Below are 22,530 nucleotides of genomic sequence, written 5' to 3'. Positions count from 1 at the left end.
CTTTCATATAACATCTATTTTATTAAAAAAGAAAAATCATTTTATATTAGAAAGTGGATTCTCCGTCCTGTAAAAATCCAAGATGACATCACACCTAAAAGTTTTAGATAAGTTGTATTTAAGATAAAATAATAACAAGAATTTCCTTAATTTAAGTCTGGTACTTTCTTATTGTAATAAATGTGTAGTTTATTTACAGTAAATAATTTTGTGCATGTGAACTATTTACATGACAATTCATTTCAATCCATCTGAATGTTTACTATAATAACATGAATTGCTTGGCAGTGTTAACAATAAAGTCAAATAAACACAAACTCCAGGACTCAAATGTAGAGGGCTTTATTACATGAAATAATAGTGCTTACAAAACTTCAAGTAACAGTTCATTAACCAGATTTAACTCTACCTCTGACAGTCAAAATCCAACTTCTGCATCCACACAGAAGGAACTCCTCATATAAAAACAAAATGAAATAATGCTGCTGTTGTATCATTTGCATTGTGGTAGTTGACATCAAGTTACAACAAAACACAATGCTGAAGAGTAGCAATTCACCTGAATTGTCTGTGGATGTGACCCGTTTTTTTTGTTGCCATTTTGTAACCAATCTACATTTGTTTTTTTTTAATTTAGTTTCATCCCCACTAACCCCTACACACAAAAACTCACCCTGTTACTTGCTGACACCATCATAATGACAAAAACTTTAATACTAACTAAACATCCCACCTGATTTCAAAAGCTACGTTTGGAATAATATATATTTTTAAAAATGCCACTCTAGTGACGTGACTGAAAAAAGTATTTCAAAATCATATGGAATCACCACAAGGTACTAATAGTGAACATGAAAAAAATTGATGGGATATGTATTTGAGCATTTGCACGTTTGTGTGAATGTATAAGTGTTTGAGTATCTGTGTTGGGTGCTTTAAAAGTTTAGTGAAAGTGGAATTCTACCTGGGAAGATCACAAAATCACAATACTTACTTACGGGGATTCACAGTGAATAAAAAGGAGAGAGCTGGGTGTCATGTGACTCACGTGAGTGTTAATAGATTTGGTGAGAATTTTTTTTAGGGCAGGGCATGAGAATTACTTGGCGTTGGTGGAGGTGCTGAGCATCTTGCGTACGGCCTGGGCGATGGCGTCGCGGTCAATACCGTAAAGCTTGAGAAGCTCTTGGGGTTTGCCGCCGTGCGGTACGTGGGACACAGCCAGACGATGAAGATTAAACCCAGTCTCGTTTACTACTGCCGAGCACACGGCCTCCCCCAGGCCACCTGTGAGACAAAAATAAACCAGATGAAGGAGACATCAAGCAAAGTCAAAGTTGGGGGGAGGAAGCTAGAGACCACAGGCCACATGCGGACAACATCGTTTTTAGCATCACCAAGAGTTCTCAATAATAAAAGTCTTGTTGCATTATATTTGCATTTTTTTAAAATTTTGGTAGGATTAAATAAATTTTTTCAATTTATTTTTATTCATATATATTCTTAACTGTTTTGATTATTAATTTCTTCCCATTTATAGAAAAATCTGAACTCAAAAAGGCGGATGAGTGGTTAGGGGAGGGATGCTAACTACTCGGGAATTTCAGGAGTTTCTCCGGAAATGCAACTCCGGACAACCTCCCTAAATTCCGGAAATCCCCAAAAATGTTCTCTTAAATTTTTTTGAAGCAACCATTTTGGAAAAGTACCAAACTTCCAATTTCTCTCTCATGTCATCTCATTTTCTGAACCGCTTTATCCTCATTAGGGTCGCGGGGGGTGTTGGAGCCAATCTCAGCCGTCTCCAGGCCAGGGGCGGGGGACACCATGAATCGGTGGCCAGCCAATCGCAGGCCACAAGGAGACAGACAACCAGACACCAATTTAGAGTGTCCAATCAGCCTACCATGCATGTTTTTGGAATGTTGGAGGAAACCAGAGTACACAGATGCACATGACCTGGATTTGAATCCAGCACCCCAGAGCTGTGAGCCCGACACGCTAACCACTCGCTCCACCGGGCCGCCATTTCCAATTTAAATCCCTCGAAATTCACACCATCACTACGGCTTCCGCCATCTTTATTCATGCAAGTGCAACTTCAGCGTAACACATGTTAGAATTACTGACTATAAATAATAATAATCGGACATAGGCCCTGTCGTCATCATCAACAACAAAAAAGCCTACTTGTCATCACACCCAGAAACTGCACATAGAGGGACCCAAACATAAAGATAAACTTATTTTCATTATGCTGTACTTTTTCAATAGTTTGCAAAAACACAATATTTCAATTAATGTAAAACAGATCTGGGCAATTAATTCCACAAAGGGCCACAGTGGGTGCAGGTTTTCGTTCTGACCCATAAGAGGAAACATTTCCACCAATCTGGTATTTTACAAGTCCAATAAATGGCTCGCTTCTTGTTTCAGCAGAAATCTAATTAGTTAAACTGTCTGTGCTGGATCAGTTGGAACCAAAATCTGCACCCAAATCGACCCTCGAGGACCGGATTGCCCAGGTCTGATGTAAAAACATGATAATAAAAGCTTGATTTAAATCAAGGGTGTCAGGCTCGGGTTGGTTCGCGGGCCGCTTTAACGTCAACTTGATTTCACGTGGGCCGGACCATTTTAGATATAATATGTAGTTTTTTTCATAAATGGATTAAAAGAACTGGATTAAAAGCCCTAAATATTCAGTTTTTTAATTGATCTAAAACAATGTTTAATTTAGCTTTTTTTAAATATATTTTTAGATTTTACAAAATGATTTTTGAACTAAAAACACACAAAAATTGATTAAAAAAATACAATTAATATAATTGAACATAGGCCCTCATTATTGATTTAAAAGGGGGAAAATCAGGAAATTTAATATGCATCTATACTCTTTATTGTAATTTGATCCTAAAACAGAAAGTCGGCACTCATGATTTATTTTCCCGGGCCACACAAAATGATGCGGCAGGCCAGATTTGGCCCCCGGTTCACCACTTTGACACTTCTGATTTAAATTGTCCTACGCTTATTGTTTTTTTTTAACATTTTATATGGATTTTGTCTGAATCGCATTCACTCCCGAAATAATCTGGAAACAGGCGTACTCCTGAAATGGGGTCAATAGAGCTCTGAATATGTAGTGTCCAGTCAAGTCTGTGCCTTCACCCCTCCCCACTGCTCTGGCCGAGAGAGGGCCCGGCTGCCTGTCCTTATCTAGGTCACAAAATACCCCACAGGCACATGCTAAGCTAAAGCAATGTGACAGCGCACTGCCTAGTTGACTTTTGCATTTTGGAAGAGCTGCATGATACTTTGTCTGCAATGAGGGCAGACTACTCCCAGCCAATAGGCAAATGCCACTGGATTGTGTCTTTTTTTAACAAGCCAATGGGAACGCGCCATTACAAGCCAAGACGATACAATCCAAGGCAAATGTGCCCCAGCTGCACTGATGCATGTTTTTTTGCTAAAAGCCTCGTCTATGTCATGCATTATCAAAAGAGAGAATGCCTACCTTCATAGTAATGGTCCTCTACAGTGAGGATTCTTCCCCTGGTGGCACGTGTGTGGTCAACGATGGTCTTGGCGTCAAGAGGTTTGATGGTGAAAGGGTCAATAACCCGCACATATATCCTTTCTGCAATGTCAAGAATAGAAAGTAATTATAAAGGTTCCAAGTTTTTAGGATCACACATAAATCTACCATACACAACATAAACTACATTATTAAAGGGGATGAAATCTGAATAATCCATTAATTAGGTTCGAGGTTGCCTGGAAGGTACTTTTATTTGCAGTGAAGTACTAGTTCTATTATTTTATTTTGAATACATTACCTTAATTCAATGATTCTCAAATTGCTGCACTAGTCCCACTGAATGATCCATAGTCAAATTCAGTTTAGGGGTGTTATGGTTTTGGTGGTAGAGTAGTTGTTTCCCAACCCATAGATTGCGGGTTAGATTCCCTGCTCTGGTGACCTCGTCTAAGTATCGATTGAGCAAGATATTGAGCCCCACATTGCTCCTGATGGTGTGTCATCAGTAGATGAATGATGATATAATGTCAAAGCAGTTTGAGTGTGGTAAAGGTGAGAAAATGCTATACATGTATAAATCTATTTCGCTTTTTAAAAGTTTAACTTTTAACTTCAATGACCTCTAAAATTCTCAAAAAAATTGCTTGTAAAATCATATTGAGTTGCATTTTTTTTAAATTTATATATACAATTTTTAGTTCTTGTTTTCGTAATGTACTTAAAAGTTATGTTTTGTTTAATTTTGTATTGACAGTAAGAAATTTAATTTAAAAAAAGAAATTTCTCGAATACGAGATGAAATAAAATTCTAATCTAATCTAATCTAAGTGCTTGATTTACAATACCTTTCTTTAGATGTTCAGCTGCAGCAAGTGCCTCATGCAGAGTTACTCCAGCAGCCACCACAGTCACCTGGTCCTCTTTGTTCTGGTAGACCACCTGGCATTCAAAATTGGAAGCTCTTTTAGACCAATAAAAAAGGCTCCATTATAAGTAGAGAGTTTTCTATACCTTGGCCTGTCCGACATGGAAATCTTCATTGCTGTTGTAAATGATAGCATTGTCTTGGCGGCTGGTTCGGATATAGCAAACACCCTTTGACAATAAAAACAGAAGGACAAGCCAATAAATGGAAGAGTTCCCCCTTGAAAATAAATAAGAAAACACACCCCTTTTACCTTTGTGGAAGCAGCCAATTCCACAGCTTTCTCTGTTGATACGCCATCACTAGGGTAGAATATGGTGGCTCTAGGGAGGGCCCTGAACATGGCCATGTCCTCCAAACCCATCAAGGAAGGCCCTTCTTCTCCTATAATACATATATTACACTGGATCATTGTTCACATGCAGCAGATAATCATTACAAGTTAACATTTTGGCAGGGGAACAGACACATGCGGGAACGTTTCTGGTCTTTGCATGCATTAGGTATACCTGCAATAAAGGAGGAACACTTGGTTCCTTGCAGACAGCTTCCAAGGGAGACGGGAAAGGAGGGAGAGGAAAGGGGTGAGGACTATGGGTAGGGCATTGGTGAGGAAAAGACAGGATTAGATGATGAAGGAGAAAACAACAAGAACTGCAGTTATCAACAAGAGTGGAGTGCTCAGTGTGGGGGAAAAAGGCTGTGAGGTTGTGAGGTCGGTATATCTTACTGACCAGTGGACAGGCCGCAGTGGGAGCCACAAAGGTTGATGTTGCTATCTAATATGGCTGCCATACGGAGTTGGTCGTAGGCACGTGTGAAAAAGGATGCCAGGGTGCTGGCAAACACAACGTTTCTCTCACGGGAGGTACATCCCATGGCAACACTGACCTAGCAGAGGAATAAAGAAAATGTTGTTTCGCATCCCGACATGGTGTCCCTTCAGAAAGAGTAGACAGCAACACTACTTGAATTAGGTAGCACACACTTAAAGATGATTTTTTCTTCTTCTATCTGTTCTATTCTAGCACAAACACGATCCTTGTGATTAAAAAACTGTACGGAAGATGAAAGAATGGATCAACATAAGAGGATCTACTGTGTGTTAGAGCACATGTGTCAAAGTGGCGGCCCGGGGGAAAAATCTGGCCCGCCGCATCATTTTGTGTGGCCCGGGAAAGTAAATCATCAGTGCCGACTTTCTGTTTTAGGATCAAATTAAAATGAAGAGTATAGATGTATATAAAATTTCCTGATTTTCCCCCTTTTAAATCAATAATTGTAATTTTTTAATCATTTTTTTCTGTTTTTAGTTCAAAAATATATTTTTAAAAAGCTAAAATAAACATTGTTTTAGATCTACAAAAAACTGAATATTCAGGGCTTTTAATCCAGTTCTTTTAATCCATTTATTTAAAAAAATCTAAATATTATATCTAAAATAATACGGCCCACATGAAATCGAGTTGACGTTAACGCGGCCCGGGAACCAACCCGAGTCTGACACCCCTGTGTTAGAGCCTTCGCCCTTCTATCTTCATACCTGCCTCATTGGAGGCAGTTGGGAGGGATTTTATTTGATTACAGGTCGGATGTCAGACGGGTAGAGTGGCCTTAGCTGACTCCAGTTGCCATCAGCTAGCTTTTAAAGCAGAATGGATACACCGTTCATCACCCGCCCGATTAACTTGTCCGTTACCCACATGATTTGTATCTTGACTTCTATCTGTATTTATTCATCGTGTCATGATCTTTCACTTCGTTTCTCTGGACATGGCCTGCTCGCTCCCCAACAGATACTTAGTATATCTCTATCAGCCTGAAAAACACCCTGGTTCTGAGGAAAGATCATCATTCTCCTTTTCACCACTTCTCCATTTGCCTGAATGAGCATTTTTATTCCAATAGAGAACTCTCACTTTCTAATAATACAATTTTTTAATTGAATATTATAATTTAGATTTTAGATTACTAGATTAGATTTTTAGATTAGATAACTTTATTCATCCCGTATTTGGGAAATTTCATTGTCACAGTAGCTGGAGGGTGAGAATACAGACATAGGAAAATACATTTTAGACATAAATAAAGAGGTAATAAATAAGTTAATAAATACATAAATAAAAATATTTAATTTGAATATATATATATATATATATATATATATATATATATATATATATATATATATAATTATTATTAGAGTTATTACAAATCATTTTAGTCATCTACCAATTATTCATGGAAATATTTTAAAGGTTGCTGTATGCATCTATCCAGTCACTTCAACCATTGACTGCATCAGCCAGATGGCTCCACCCTCCCCTCAAATTAATATTTCATTTGCCGTGACTGCTTATGGTCCCACACATGCCTGACCTAGATTGGAGAGGTCTGCATTTGGAGACACAACAGCATCCCCATTAGAATATAGTAATAGTACAAACCTGTTCTTCCTAAAAGCTTTACTTCATATCAAGATTAATGAGCTCATAATTGCAGCTGCCAAGGAAGACCCTGATCAGTGGCATTGTCAGTGGTCCATTCTTTTTACCCATCTTTGCATAATGCAAGACTTATATTTAATTTACTACCACGTTCGACCAGCTGCCAAATGTATAATCATAAAAGACGCATAGAAAGCAATTCTTTCACAAGAATTAAGAGAGAGCTGGTTCTTCCTATAAGCGATTATCCACGATAAGAATAGAACCTCAAAATCTTTCAAAGCCAACCCATCGTGTCTAATAAATAATGTGTTAGGGATTGGTTTCGTCAGGGGTTTTTTTTTTTTCGACCTGCTTCCCTGCATGTGTAACATAACATGTAACATTTTTTTACCTAGGTCTACAATGTCTTGTGTGTCTTGTGTCTGTCTTGCTACTGCAACCAAGAATTTTCCCGAATACGGGATGAAATTAAGTTCAAATCCAACTCTAATGCAAAATATGCAGAAGAAATTTGCAGTTCAGATTCAGTGACAAGGCAAAGTTAATAAAAATCTGCAATTTCTGTACATTGAGGTTCAAAAATAGTTCCAATGAACTACTATAACAATGGCGGTTCTTTGGAAATCCTACCATATTCTGTTGTGCAATGTAGCACTCCACAAAACGATTGGGATGCTCATTTTTGAAGATCTCTGAATAAGTGAGGTTGTTGGTGTCTCCATCAAGAGCCACAATGCGTTCGTTGTAGCGGCCTAACTTAGTGATTGACATCCCATAGGCCTTACGTGTGGCAATCTGTAAAAAATAAAAAGAAGTCTTTAATACAGGCATCAGTGCTTATGCACCCCTAAAACTTATGTGAAAAGGGCATACATTGTGCACAGGTGAATGAATACCTTTTCTCCAGGTTTGTAAGTGGGTGCGCTGGCCATGCGGATGTTCCTCAGGCTCACTGGGGGGGAATCCTCAATGGGAGTAGGTGGGTACAGGTGCTTGCTGGTGCTCATAATCCGACTCTGCAGATCCTTCATGACCATCTCAGCCATGTCTTTGGGCAATGTTTTGGACTGCCAACCCATCTTATCTTCTGCCGCTTTAACACCAATGGTACATCATAACATTATGTTACAGAAAAGCATTCATTTACATTTCAAGTAACTGTTAATTACCTGGAATCCCTTTGCCTTTGGTGGTTTTGGCAATGATAGCAGTGGGCTGATGGCGTGGCTGGCTCAGAGCCTTGCACAACTCCTCAATACTATGTCCATCCACAATAATGGCATGCCAGCTGCATAAACATACATACAGTTGTAGTATGTACTTCAAATGAAAATTTGCTTGTATTAAATGTATTTAAGGTAACTTGGTTTTTATAACTGATTACTCATTTTTATTTAAATCATTATTAAAAATATATATAATATTTAAAATGATGATAAAACATTATATTAGTTTTTTTGTCACGTTTATTAGCCAGAAGTAATTACCGTATGTTCCGGCTACGAGTCGCCCTTTTTTTCATAGTTTGGCTAGGCATGTGACTAATACTCAAGTACAACTTATATATGTTTATTTTTTCCTCCCTGACCAGCCTGTTATGTTGTTTTTGGGGCTCTAATCATAAAAAAATGTAATGTAAACAGATGCCTATTTAGCCAGTTATTGTCCATTTTATTGTTGTATTTTAACATATGTTTTATTCTTGGTTTCTGATCAAATAAATGTGACATTCTATTCAAGTGCAACTTATTTTTTTCCCTCTTCATTGTGTATTTTTTGGCTGGCGCGGCTTTTATTAAAAAATACAGTACATCGTGACCACGATTTGCTATGGATTGTCATATGCTGAAAAATCTTTCTGCATTTCATAATAGGGAATGCTACTATTCTCCAATACCTAATAGCATTGAAGCTGTAAATGTGCACTCGAATTTTATTCAGTAGTAACCTTTTCAAAAAATTTAAAACCCCATCTAAAGTACGGTTGATCGGTATTTGACTGTATTACCCAAAAGCTTCACAGCGTCTCTGGTATTTCTCGGCATGATGCTGCAGAGGCGCAGAGTCACTTTGGCTCAGGCGGTTGATGTCCATGATGGCCACTAGGTTGTCAAGCTGGTAGTAAGAAGCAAAAGACATAGCTTCCCAAACGGAGCCCTCTGACATGTCGCCATCCCCCAACAGGCAGTAAACACGGTAGCTGCATTTGAACACAGTTACACCATGAGTGTGCATGCGCTTGAGTGCATACAGCATGAAAATGCTATCTGACAAGTTTCTGGTTAGATTGATTCCTGATCTGATGGAACACTTGTTAAGTATGGCATAAAAGCTTCCTGAGGCTTCTGAAGGTGTGGCTGCTGAATTTCACACCTGCACCTGGAACTTGTTTTTCCTTTTGTTCTTGTATATGAACATCTATGTATATGTCTTTGCAGAAAACGGTTTGAATGTCACAAGAGAAAAATGAGTAATGACTTGGAATTAGTTTGCAAGAATAGATTAGGACAATCAACTGTGAAAAAATCCACGGTGGAAAGCACAATGGTGTGATTTTTTTCGTAAAGGAAATTTGCTAGAAAAAGATGGGAGATATGACTGCTGGGCCTGTGGTTATTAGAGCAGAAAAATCAGGAGAGCAAAGCATGTAGTCACAGCACAAATCCACTGTATGCACAATCCTAAAATTTTTCCCAAGAATCTACGATATAATGTAGAAATCATTAAAGGATTTGACTTCTGCATAAGTGTGAATCTACAGATTTAAACAATTTATGAATATAGTGTGTAACTGATGACCCATGTCAGGATTACCTGGCTTTGTCGAAGTATTTACCAGTGTACGCCATTCCACAGGCCACACCGAGCCCCTGTCCCAAATAGCCAGTTGTAACATCCACAAACTGTTGCTTCTGAAATATCAACATATAAATGCATACAAACATCAATGCAATGGATTTTAAACATCCGGTCAATCCATTTTTTTGTAATTGGAAAAATGAGACCAAGATAAAGAAAAGATTTAGAGCACAAATGTTTCTCTTTCTTCTTCAAATGAAACTCAGCCCTTTGGACAGTGAAAGGAATTATGAACAGTTTGAAATTGTAGTTAGTGTTAGCAGTTAGCCCTCGGTTATAGTCTTACATATTTACATATATACCACTTAAAAGTCTTAAATTTTCTCCAAAATAGAATTGGCGCCTGATAATCCAGTGTGCTTTATATATGGAAAACAAATTAAAATGTGTCATTCATTGAGGGTGCGCCTTATAATGCGGTGCGCCTTATAGTCGTGAAAATACGGTATGTTCATTAACATGAATATAAATATGTTCATTAATATGTGCTGTCCCTTATTAAATAAATCAAACTCAAGCTCAAATACTTTGGACTTGAAGGTAGAAAGCAAAAACAAAAAATTGGGAAAATCTGACTATTAAAAGAAAATACTGTATTTGGCCTCCACTGTCATGTGTCTTTTTGTGAGTTTTAATGTGATTGGTTCAGTTTTTTGAGGGTACACAAACTACTGCAACCACATTATTAGATTTGTTTATTTTTAGCTCCCATTTCTATAAGATGCATAATAATAAAATTAAATCTACCGAGTGGTATGTTCCTGGCCCTATTAATGGTGGAAACGGTTTAGCTTGGTCTCATTTTTAATATAAAAAAGTCGATTTTTAGATACACAATTAAATATATTGAATTTTTAACAGGATCATCTGCTATCTCCTTACAGGAACAAGATGGCACTCCAGTGAAGAATCAACCTGGCACATATTGAGCAACTCGCTCTCCTTTAGGAAGCCTGTCTCAACCCACATTGAGTACAAAGCTGGGGCAGATTGAACCTGGGATAGATGAAATAAGGAAATAGCTCTCATTTTTAAATATATGCATTTCTTCCATAAGGCCAATATGCTCGTCGTACCTTGGACATGAGGAAGCGATCGCTGTGGAAGTTCCTTGGGTCCTCAGGGCGGTACTTCATAGTGTGGAAAAAAAGCACCGACATGATTTCCGCCACACTGCAGCATGATGTCGGGTGTCTGCAGAAAAAAGGAGGGGAAAGGGGGCTTTCATCCAGATGTGCATGCAATGGGCAAATCCTAAAGATGCACGCACAAAATATTTATCAGCTTTCCGTTGGTGAATGTGTTACACTAGCTGGCCTCGCAAACAGATGAACAGCTTTACAATAACTACGAGTATTTGGTCTAGTCAGATAAATTAGAATATATTTTTTTTAAAGAAGCAAAATATGTTATTAAATTTAAAAAAATGAAAAAAAAAGTAGAATATTAATACTGTGCAGCACACACTGAACAGACCAACTGCAGTATTGAAACAAAGACCACCATCTATCCTTATTGGGTTTACTGTATGCCTGATGTGCGATCAACCATGTTTATTCTCATTATAAAATCTTTATATTTTTTATTATTTGAGTATTTTAATGCCAGTGTAAGAAATGCAAATGGTAACAAGCAGCTACCAACACAAAAATATCTTTGTTCAATTTCTTTTCTTTGTTAGTTGCCCTCCATGCTTTGCAATAGATGTTTTCTTTGCTATATTTTAGTGATTTAACTACCACCATGTAAAACACAACAATGTATACCAAAACAAAACACAGATTTTCTTCATTTCAATCATTATTTAAAATAATACACAAAATTAAATTTAAAAAAAGTGCCTAATAAATTCATCTGTATGTACTGTGAATATTCTGTTTACTCTATATTCTTAATATTCTTGTAGTCATATATTGTTTTAGTAAAGATAGAACACGGAAAATTTAGTATCAGTGCAAGAGTGGAACAAAGGCAGGACATGGTGTTTTCTAGGCCCGTCACTTCAAATATGCCCTACTGAATGCACATTAATACATGGATGTGAACATTTTTCTTGCTGAGAAATAGCAATTTTGTAAAGATTCCATAGCATTGTACTTGTATTGATATACAAGCACAGGTGTTTTTACCAGATCACACCTCTATATGCCTTACCCAAAGCCTGCTGCGGTCGTCGCCTTGATGGAGTTGATCCTGAGGCGATTGGCGATGTTCCTCAACGCCTGCACTGTCTGTTGGTCAGGTTTGTGATAATCCTCCATGAAGGCAAAATGTCGAGCTCCAACAGTCCTTTGCTGGTAAATGAGTGAAAGTATGAGATGGGGCGAGAGGGGCCCAATCTGAAAGAGATGGTGTTAGGGATAAAAAGAATGGCAATGAACTAGAGGCTGGTTTGACCCAATCAGGTATGCAGACGGATAGATTTGCAAGGACACACTACATACACAACAGCAAAAATCACACACACGAAATCGTAAGCATCATTAGGCGCAGAGGAGGGGCAAGTGAGTGACGTCCACTGCTAAAATTGCATTGGGCTTATTTCATTGGCTCGGGAGAAACAGGATGACAGAGGTGTGTCACAGCAGTGCGTGTGTATGTGCATACACAAGGGGAATGGGAGGGACTGAACATTTAGATCTTAATTCCCTTTGACATTTCTGTCAAAACATATACAATTCATTTGTGGTGGTTTATCATCTTTTGTTGTTTAATCCAAGATAAAATAACCCACATTTTAAAGTTTAATAGTACAAAAGAAGCACAGCATAATTTAAATTTAACAAAACATGAAAACTTGATAATGCATAGGCAGAAATGAAAGGATAGTGTTTAAGAATTATGGTGGACAAAATGATACATGCATTGTGGCCTCATCATAGAGAGGAATTTACTAACGGGTTCAGTAGAACATTATAATTTAATCTAATTTCTCACCCTCATTTTTCTCTCTGCACAACCTCATGCTCAGTGAAGCTTATGACACCCTAAAGTGACAAGGACGTGATGTTCTTCCCTCAGTTTCAAGTAGCCACACCTTAAGGACCGTGAGGAGACATGTATTAACCAGAGTAGACATTTTCCAACAAAATATGTTGACGCATTCTTAAATTTGTGTTGTCTGACTGAGGAAAATACAGAAAGAAAACCCCAAAAAATTCTATTCGGCAAAGGCTACATCAGCCTTATCTTTTATTGCGTGAGAGCTGAATGCAAATGCTTAACCCAAATTCTAATCCCTATGTGCGCAAAAGCACTGATGCGTGTCGTGCAATCTGTAAATGTAGAAGTCAGACTGAGATTAACTGTGTTTGCCTGCCATCAAGAGGGTAAACCTTGATCATGCACAGGACTTCCCCATTGCATCTACTGCATAGAAAAGTCGGCATACAATATGGATGAATAATTTCTGAAAATTATTGTTTTTAGTATAGTATATTACAAAAAAGTGTCTTATATATGGTTGTACCTTTTTACAATATAATGTAGACCATCAATTAATGGACCAGACAAAATGCAGACTATAATCTTTATCTTTTAGGGCAGGGGTGTCAGACTCGGATTGGTTCGCGGGCCGCTTTAACGTCAACTTGATTTCAGGTGGGCCGGACCATTTTAGATATAATATTTTGATTTTTTTTTTTATAAATGGATCAAAAGAACTGGATTAAAAGCCCTGAATATTTAGTTTTTTTATAGATCTAAAACAATGTTTATTTTAGCTTTTTTTTAAATATATATTAGATTTTACAAAATGATTTTTGAACTAAAAACACAGAAAAAATGGATTAAAAAATTACAATTATTGATTTAAAAGGGGTAAAATCAGGAAATTTAATATTCATCTATACTCTTCATTTTAATTTGATCCTGAAACAGAAAGTTGGCACTCATGATTTACTTTCCCGGGCCACACAAAATGATGCGGCGGGCCAGATTTGGCCCCCGGGCTGCCACTTTGACACATCTGTTTTAGGGTAAACCATTTTTAATGAGCAGTTTAGGGGATTGCAGGCCCGTTTTGTGTGAATAAACGGAGCATTGTTGAGGGGAAAGTTGTAAAAAAACAAACCGTAGATAGTGTTTACGTCATAAAATATCTCTGGCACCCATTTTTAAACATTTTTGTCTTTAAACAAATTTGGAGATGCAAGATATTACCTACCTTTGGTCTTATTTAAGGGATTATTGGATGTTGTTGCATGAGTACATTTTATCCATACTATAGTTATATACTTTAAACCTAGAAAACTGATACTTCTGATCCGTATGTGAAAGAATGTTATTCTGATTATTGTTTGCAGATAGGTTTTTAAGTTGGAGGCATGGTGATTTATGGTCATAGGAGTGAATATGAGTGTGAAAGGTTGTCCTTATCTCTGCACTTAGATTGGCTGGCAAACACGTGCCCATTGGTTAGTATGGCTGATGAATGGATGTATTTATGTCCAACACTATAAAACAATTGCTAAAGTTTTGTTGTATTACGGAGGACCTTCAAGTACATGGAATTGAAGAATATGTCATAATGTGATGCTCTCAAGACAAGGGGGGGCGCACTATTAGAGTCACCAGATTATATGGCACTACTTTAATGAATAACCTATTTTAAAATGTGTTTCATTAATAAGGCGCACTGGATTACAAAACACAGTAGTAGTACTAGTGGTGCAGTGGCAGTCCGTGAATTTCCTAGCGACACCTTCAGCTGTCGGAATCAATCCAACCCTCAAAAACTATTTTATGGCTATAAAACCTCTACTGCAGCTACAGCTGCGACACATAAAAATCATCAATAATAACCTCATACAATTGAAATATTATTTAGGAAGATAGCCATGTTTACTCACCAAAAATCATTTTTACCTGTACACAATATCCATCCTCCTTTCTTTCCTCCTTCTTTTCTATCGCCATCGAAGCTAATGCTGAAAGCCGGGCCTGTCCTGTCATATTTCTGGCATACGTTTTTATTCGATTTAATGCTGAAAATGTTCGTTCCCGGTTGTGACAGGCTTGCTTGGTTTGGAGTTGTCCGACCTTTCTTAATGATGTCCAGCTTTTTTTTCTTGAAAAGTCTGTCTTGAAAATGGCTTTGACAGTAAATCTGCAAACAAATCAATTTCTTCTCCTCCTTCAGCCATTGTGGGTTGACAAAACAGCTATTAAATCAACACAACAATATATTTGCTTGTGCAGCATGCTCCAGATACAGTTTGGTAGCTCTGGCTAGTCCACTCTATCACTAGCCAATCATAGTTGGTGAAAGCGATGACGTATCCCTACGCCTGCGAGAAGGCCTTGGTGTCACCAAATCGAATTTTGATTGGTTAAAGCAACAGTCTTATCGACGCTTGTTTAATGCAGCAGAGCCTGTAGAACTCATTGTGAAGGCCTTGAGGAAGATTTCTGACCCTGGCAACAAATAATGGCTGAAATGTGATTGGTTAAATGCTTCAATATGAAAACACACCTGGAAGCAGTGCAACCAGGGGGAAAAGCAATGAAAGGAAGCTAACACACAATTTGGGATTATTTAATAAGTATTCATGGACAAAATATAATTAACATCAGTCTGTGATTTAGATATTTCTTAGGCCAGCAGAGAAGGCCTTGAAGACCCTGACGGCACACCACTGGGTGGTGGTAAAGGTAGTAGTAATAGTAGTAGGGGATTGTGTTATACATCAACTAGATGGAGCTGTGCTAAAGGGAATTTCACACAATGATTAACCACTCTAGCTCCATATATAAGGCGCATCGGATTGCACTGTCGGCGTTTGAGAAAATTGTCTTTTAGTTGTACCTTATAGTGTGGAAAATATCATAATTTAACTACATTACTTTTCAAATTTGTATTCATAATCAGATTCCAATTTAAATGTAATTGTGGAGTTATAAGCTTAGTTGGCAACCACGCTTCTTCTAGCTAAGTAAAAAGCCAAATTGGGGCAGCAAACATTAGTTGGCAGCATAAACCAATTCCAGAAACAGGCAGTGGTCCTGCAGTAGCAGCACTCTAGTTGAAAATAGCTTTAAATATTAATAATGACGCCACCCAAACCCTTCTCATTCACTGACATAGATAGTGACACTGACATTGGTACAGGGCGCAGGGTGCTACACCCCTGTCTACAATGCATTAGCTTCATGTGCAATTAAACAAGATTTTACACTGAATAAGCAAGTGCATGACTTATTGAGAGGAAATCGTGCTTTTTTGTTAAGGTTTGCATCTGGTAGTTGCCGTTTGACTCAATAAATGCGGGAAACTTGTAACAACGTGCATGTGCAAGCTTTTAACACCAAGGGGCACTCTCTTCTAAGAAATATTTTTCTTCACTAGCGAAGAGCAGTTTCAATAATACCTTGACATACAAGTGCGCCAACAGAAATTTGAGATACAAGTAAAATTATGAGCAAATATTTGCCTTGAGATACGAGACAAATTTTGAGGTATGAGCATTCGAGACAGCCGGGTGGCTGAGACGCGAGAGGCTGCTTATGATAACAGCGCACTGTCTTTCTTGCCGCCTCTCTCTAGTGTAAAGATATCTATGAGCATTGGACAGTGTTGCATTTTTTCCATGTTTCTTTGCGTTAGTCAGTGCAAAATGAAGGGAAAAACAATGGGTCCAAAGCAAGCAGGTGCAATCAAGGGTAGTGCAAAGAAAAGGCGAATGATGACAATCGATATTAAACACGAAATAATTGAAAAACATGAGAGTGGTGTACGTGTGACGGAGCTGGCTCGCTAATACGAGAGGAGCACCCGGACAACATTGTTTGCGTCATTTTCGTAATATTTTGTTGGGGGGACAAAAACAAACACCCCTATATAGGTTCCTTTTAAAAACTCCGGCTAAAAGTGTAAGTGGATGCGAGATAAAAAGAGCCAAACCGGAGGAAGAAAAAGTTTTTTAAAACAATTGTGTAAGGTAAGATTAAAACTTATTTTTAAGTGTCTGTATCGTAGTCTAAGTTCATTTAAGTTAAATTTATGTTATGTTACAAGCGCGTTGCCGTGCAAAAAGTGTCTCTCTCTCTCTCTCGCTCCCTTCCACGCACTCTACTGAATAATGTCTCATTTTAGTATTGAACATCATAACCACTAGATAGTTATTTGTTACTCTGTTAGTAGATGGTGAATTAGAACCAATAAAAATATGTTTTTCCATTGCAATATCCTGTTTAGTGGGGTTTTGTTTGGGGGAGCTGCAAATGAATTCCCTTCTTCACAATTTTGAACATGTTATTAGTCTTTTAGCACTGAGAGGTCACATCACGATGTCACTGCCAAACTCGGCCCTACGAGAACATCTCGTTCTGCAGCCTGGCCGCCCACCGCTTTCCGGCCTCCACCTACCGTGTCCTTCTCCCAGTTTCGAGTAACTCCTTTGGGCGATTGGCTGCTGTCATAAAAGCTTTAGCTCACTGTGGCCCACAGGTGCCAGCCAATAAGAGCCAGTGAGGGTGACAGCACGTGACAACATGTAGCCAATTGAAAAGCCCTGCAGCTGCACACTTCCTGGAGGGTAAGTACATTCAGGGAGTATGAGCATCTATTTTTAAAACTAGCAGAAAAAGAAGAGCAGAGAGCCACTTTTGAAACAATGTCTTAATATAGCACTTGTGCATTACAAAGAATTTTAAAGAAGTGCTTACAGTCGCATGGGTCCACATGCAAATCACCAAGATTTTCAATTTATGAAAAATGTTTCGAGTGAGGGGTGGCGACGTGGGCGAGATCAAGGGTTCAAACCCCAGTAGGTTCCGACCTTCCTTTGTGGACAAGATCTGTGCCAATACAGTCAAGATTACAGAAATATATTAATTCAATTTTTAAAAATCTAATTTAAAAAGGCCTTGTGGAGAGGGGTTAGTGCATCAGCCTCACAGTTCTGGGATCGACGGTTTGATCCCACGTCCTCACTGTGTGGAGTTTGCATGTTCTCCCCAGGCCTGTGTGGGTTTTTCTGTGTTCTCCTGTTTCCTTCATTCATTCATCTTCCATACGGCTCATCTTCGAAAGGGTTGCTGGAGCCTAACCCAGCTGTCTTCGGGTGAAAGAGAGATTACACCCTCAACTGGTCGCCAGTCAGCCATAGGGCACACAGAGAGACAAGTTCTGGGGTCGAGGCTTCGATCATTGGTTAAACTGTCTGTGCTGGTTCAATTGGAACAAAGACCAGGACCTAGTCTGGCCCTTTAAAACCAATTTGCCCACCCCTGAATTCAATTGATATACAGTGGTACCTCGTCACACGACCGCTCGTCATACAATATTCTCGTCTTACGACGGAAATTTCGATCGAATAATTCGCCCGTCATGCGATCAAAATTTTGTGATGCGACAAAGCCAGGTGGCCATGGCACTGTCTTTTTTGCATATCTTTCGTGTATAACAATATTTACGAGCACCGAATGAGTTATTCAGACCAGGAAACACACAACGCGAATGCGCGGGGAAAAGAGGGCTTTCTGGGTAATGAAGTATACTCGTGCACACAACGCCAACAGGCAATGGCACTCTTTCTCAGAATAATACTCTACCCACAATCAATACGTGGGTAAGCTCAGCTGCTGCATTTCCTGTTATTTTTATCTAATACGAGGAGTATTATATTACTTCTCGTTCGCTGCTCATAAGAACATCAGGGGCACTGGCTCGCGACTCCCCACAATAGCATCCACGGTAGCAACTCTTTCATAGGCGCCGTTCGAGGGGATGCGAACACAGATGGTACAAGCTAAAAGGGAGCCGCTAGCCGGCGCCCCCGAAGCTCCCATCAGCAGCGGAGCGATCGCTGATAAAAGACTGCTGCTCGTTGGCAAGTGGTCGTGCATTATCCGATTGTAAGGACATTTGTGTGCATCATTTTCGGAATATTTTGAAGGGAACAGCAAACAGCCCATCGATAGCGAACGTGAGGGTGGAGTGTTTGTTCCGTTTACGAGTGGGTTGTGTGGGGAAAAAAAAAGAAGCCCCCCACCCCTTTTGTGCCCCTCTCCCCGCGGCGAAATCCGCCCAATTTTAGTTAGATTAAACACATTTTATTTCTATTAATGTTATGATCGCGCCGCGTCGTGCGACGCGATCGTGGAAGGAGGTCGACCCAAATGCAGGAGGCAGGAGAGGACGAGGCATTAGCGTGATAACGAGTCCTTTAATGCATCAACCAAAACGTGCAAACAAGCGTGGCCGCATGCGGCGCGCATACGGACAGAGGCGAACAGAAAGGCAGCAGCATAACGACCGCTAGCTACCGCTAGCAACTGCTACTACAGTCAATGGTAGAGTGATGATCCGGCGACGTGTGATGACGCGTCGCCTACTTAAATACAGGAACCAAAAGTAATCATTGAATTGGCTACAGCCGGTACGTGTCGACGGCAACCCAGGAGGGCCAAAAGGGCACTCCTGACAGTACCTCCCCCCTAAGGGACGGATCCCAGACGCCCCAAAGCCAAGTGTCCATGAAAAAACGGAAAAGCAGCCAGGGAGGGCGGGCGGGAACTGTACACTAGGTCCGGGGGGCGTCCGCGCCAGCCCGTGAAGCAACGAGAGGTTGGCCGGTCCGGCGGGCGTCCGCGCCAGCCCGTGAAGCAATGGAAGAGTGGCCGGTTCGGCGGGCGTCCGCGCCGGCCAGAGACGAGGCGAAGACGTGGTCGGTCCGGCGGGCGTCCGCGCCGGCCGATGACGAGGCGTGGACCTGGTCGGTCCGGCGGGCGTCCGCGCCGGCCGATGACGAGGCGTGGGCAGGGTCGGTCCGGCGGGCGTCCGTGCCGGCCGGTGACGAGACGTAGGAGAGGCCTCTCCAGCAGACCTCGGCGCTTGGAGAGGAGTGGGGGTAGCGGGAGTAGCCGGTCCTGCGGGCCTCCCTGCTGGTGCTTAGGGTGCTGGCCAAGCCCCCTGCCTTCAACAGACAACGGAACTTTAGCATGGTCGTCGGGTACCTTACCCTGGCTGTTCGGGGGGTCGCCTGCCCCCTCGGTCGGGAGGGCAGGAGGGTCACTCTCGCCGTCGCCGGGCCCCTCGGTCGGGAGGGCAGGAGGGTACGAGGCATTAGCGTGATAACGAGTCCTTTAATGCATCAACCAAAACGTGCAAACAAGCGTGGCCGCATGCGGCGCGCATACGGACAGAGGCGAACAGAAAGGCAGCAGCATAACGACCGCTAGCTACCGCTAGCAACTGCTACTACAGTCAATGGTAGAGTGATGATCCGGCGACGTGTGATGACGCGTCGCCTACTTAAATACAGGAACCAAAAGTAATCATTGAATTGGCTACAGCCGGTACGTGTCGACGGCAACCCAGGAGGGCCAAAAGGGCACTCCTGACAATTAAACCACTAGTTATGTGTTACTTTGTTAATAGATGGGGAATTAGAAGAAATAAAACATTTTTTCCAATCCAATATCCAGTTTTTGGTGTTTTTTCAGAGGGCTGGAACAAATTAATTTTTTTTCCATTCATTTCAATGGGAAACGTCCGCTCGAGTTACGAGAACCTCGTCATACGATCTCAGTCTCGGAACGGATTACGATCGTATGTCGAGGTACCACTGTACCAGCACAAAGGGAGTGAAATCTGAATGGACAGAAAATCCAATATCCACCTATGTACTGGAAGCTCTGCTGTGAAATAGAGAGCCTATTTGAAAATAAATATTGCAATTTCTTGAAAAAATTTATTAGAATTCTGATCGCGCAAGTAGGTCCGTGCTTCCAAAAGTGTTTATGCCAGTAGAGAATGACTTATAAAAACCCCACACACTAGTACATGTGTTTTTAAAATGCCAGTTGCTACTTCAGGCCCGAGCCTACTACATGTGCTCTTATCACTCCATTTCCTTTCAATCGCTCCTTAATCACCATGATGACATAGCGCTTGCCCTTCAATCGGCAAGTGGCCGTCTGTCACTCTGAGACCCGAACCTTTCAAAAGTGCACGAGGGAAGTGCAAGGAGTTATGATCACTAAAGTTCATCATTTACCCATTCAATGATGAATAGGATGACTTGGACATAGGTTCAGGTGAGGGCACACGTGATGAGGTAGCATTAAAAAATCATCTGTAGATGGCAAAGGAATGTATATCATGTGTTTGTTTGGTTTGATGAAATCACTAACAAAAAACTGTATATTGGCCTTTAGCTGTTTAGCAATAAGAAATACACACTATTATATGTGAGTACGGTTATAGTGTCTGTGAAATGTGCTCATCATGTCTCTGTGCTGTTGAGTATAGGACCTTATTTAGCCAGTACAAGGCATGTGCATTCTTCCAGTATGATTATCACATCTCTGGGCTGATGAGATGTTTAGGGGATGAGTCAGGCAATCATAGTTCCTTTGAACTTGTTTGCAGAAGATCAAGTATATACAGTTCGGTGGAAAAATATTTAACACACAGGTTTCAGACTATCGAATCAATTTTCGTATGACACAGAGACAACCCAAGGAAAGATAAAATGCAGTTTCTAAATGAGTTTTTATATACCAAGGCAGAAGTTACAAACTTGTGTGGCCCTCTGTGAATATATATATATATATATTATATATATATATATATATATATATATAAATAAATAATTTATTTTATTTTTTTAAATTTTGACACTTTTTAAAACAAAAAAACAACAATTTTACATTCTTGTGTACTTGCTGTAATTCACAGACTCTCAAGTATATTCCCCACAGATAACGTGTGTTTACTGTGTACAAAGATCTAGATTTTCTTGGAAAAGAAAAGCAGTGACAAATGAAGATGAAGATTGAGGTAGAGGAGAGGACAGCATGTGCGTACATTGATGATGGCTGAGCCTGTGTTGTGAGCTCAACAGTGAAGTTGACGTTGCACTGGGGGAACAGCTGCGCTGCAGGGCTTTCAAGCTCCATCACTACTGCTCTCCTTCAAGCTGCTTCCCCAACATACTCCCTCTCATTCAACACACACACAGATACACATGCAAAACCACTGGTTGTCGCTTCAGTGCGCAGCAATATGCAGCGTTATAGCCAGGTTTTGTAAACAAGACAGTCACCCCGAGTTTGGTGATTTTAAAGCATTTTTTGCAGTATACTGCACAATGTTTGGAGACATTTTTCATGAGATGGATAATGGAATAATACCTATGAATTGAATCATGTGTGGGACCTCATGTGCGTTTAGTGTCCAAGAGCTAGACATAAGTACATTTGCAGAACGATCACTTGTTCACTGTAAAATTCATAACGACTCAACATATTGTTTTCTTTTTCAAGCCAACACATTATAAATCTTTTTCTATGATCAATAAACACAACCAGGAAACATATTCTTGTGCAGTGAATCCCGAAAACAGTGCCATGGCATATGTGAGATGCTGAATTTTCCATACTGCATATCCTCACAAGGGTCGCGAGGAGTGCCTGAGCCTATCCCAGCCAACAATGGGCACTAGGCAGAGACATCCTGAATCGGTGGCAATCCAATCGCAGGGCACCAGAGGATGGACAACCACTCCTACTATCTAGGGGCAATTTTGAGTCTTGAACTAGCCGACCATGCATCTCTTTGGGATGTGGGAGGAATACCTGGAGAAAACCTACGCAAGCCTGAGAAAAACATGCAAACTCCACACAGGAAGGTCCCAACCTGGGATTGAATCCTCTCAGAACTGTCAGGCCGACGTGCTATTATTATAAATTAATTTTGGGGTGCAGAATCATAGACTAATATCAATTATTCACGTCAAGTTTTTAAT

General features: G+C 40.1%; 1 protein-coding gene across 1 annotated transcript; it reads right to left on the bottom strand.

The window, feature by feature from the left end:
* Window positions 1-326: 326 nt before the first annotated feature.
* tkta (transketolase a) lies at window positions 327-12,249 on the bottom strand. The gene is made up of 14 exons (XM_077602675.1): window positions 11,933-12,249; window positions 10,855-10,972; window positions 10,661-10,774; window positions 9,734-9,831; window positions 8,928-9,119; window positions 8,089-8,207; window positions 7,816-8,012; window positions 7,550-7,714; window positions 5,204-5,360; window positions 4,723-4,853; window positions 4,556-4,639; window positions 4,390-4,483; window positions 3,521-3,643; window positions 327-1,287 (listed from the first exon to the last, which is right to left on the bottom strand). The coding sequence occupies exons 1-14, from the start codon at window positions 12,037-12,039 to the stop codon at window positions 1,100-1,102; spliced, it is 1,887 nt and encodes a 628-aa protein (XP_077458801.1). The 5' UTR covers window positions 12,040-12,249; the 3' UTR covers window positions 327-1,099.
* Between the last annotated feature and the right edge of the window lie 10,281 nt (window positions 12,250-22,530).

This window comes from Stigmatopora argus, chromosome 6, assembly GCF_051989625.1.
Source record: "Stigmatopora argus isolate UIUO_Sarg chromosome 6, RoL_Sarg_1.0, whole genome shotgun sequence".
Taxonomy (NCBI): Eukaryota; Metazoa; Chordata; class Actinopteri; order Syngnathiformes; family Syngnathidae; genus Stigmatopora; species Stigmatopora argus.
This window is presented reverse-complemented; position numbering and strand designations above follow the sequence as displayed.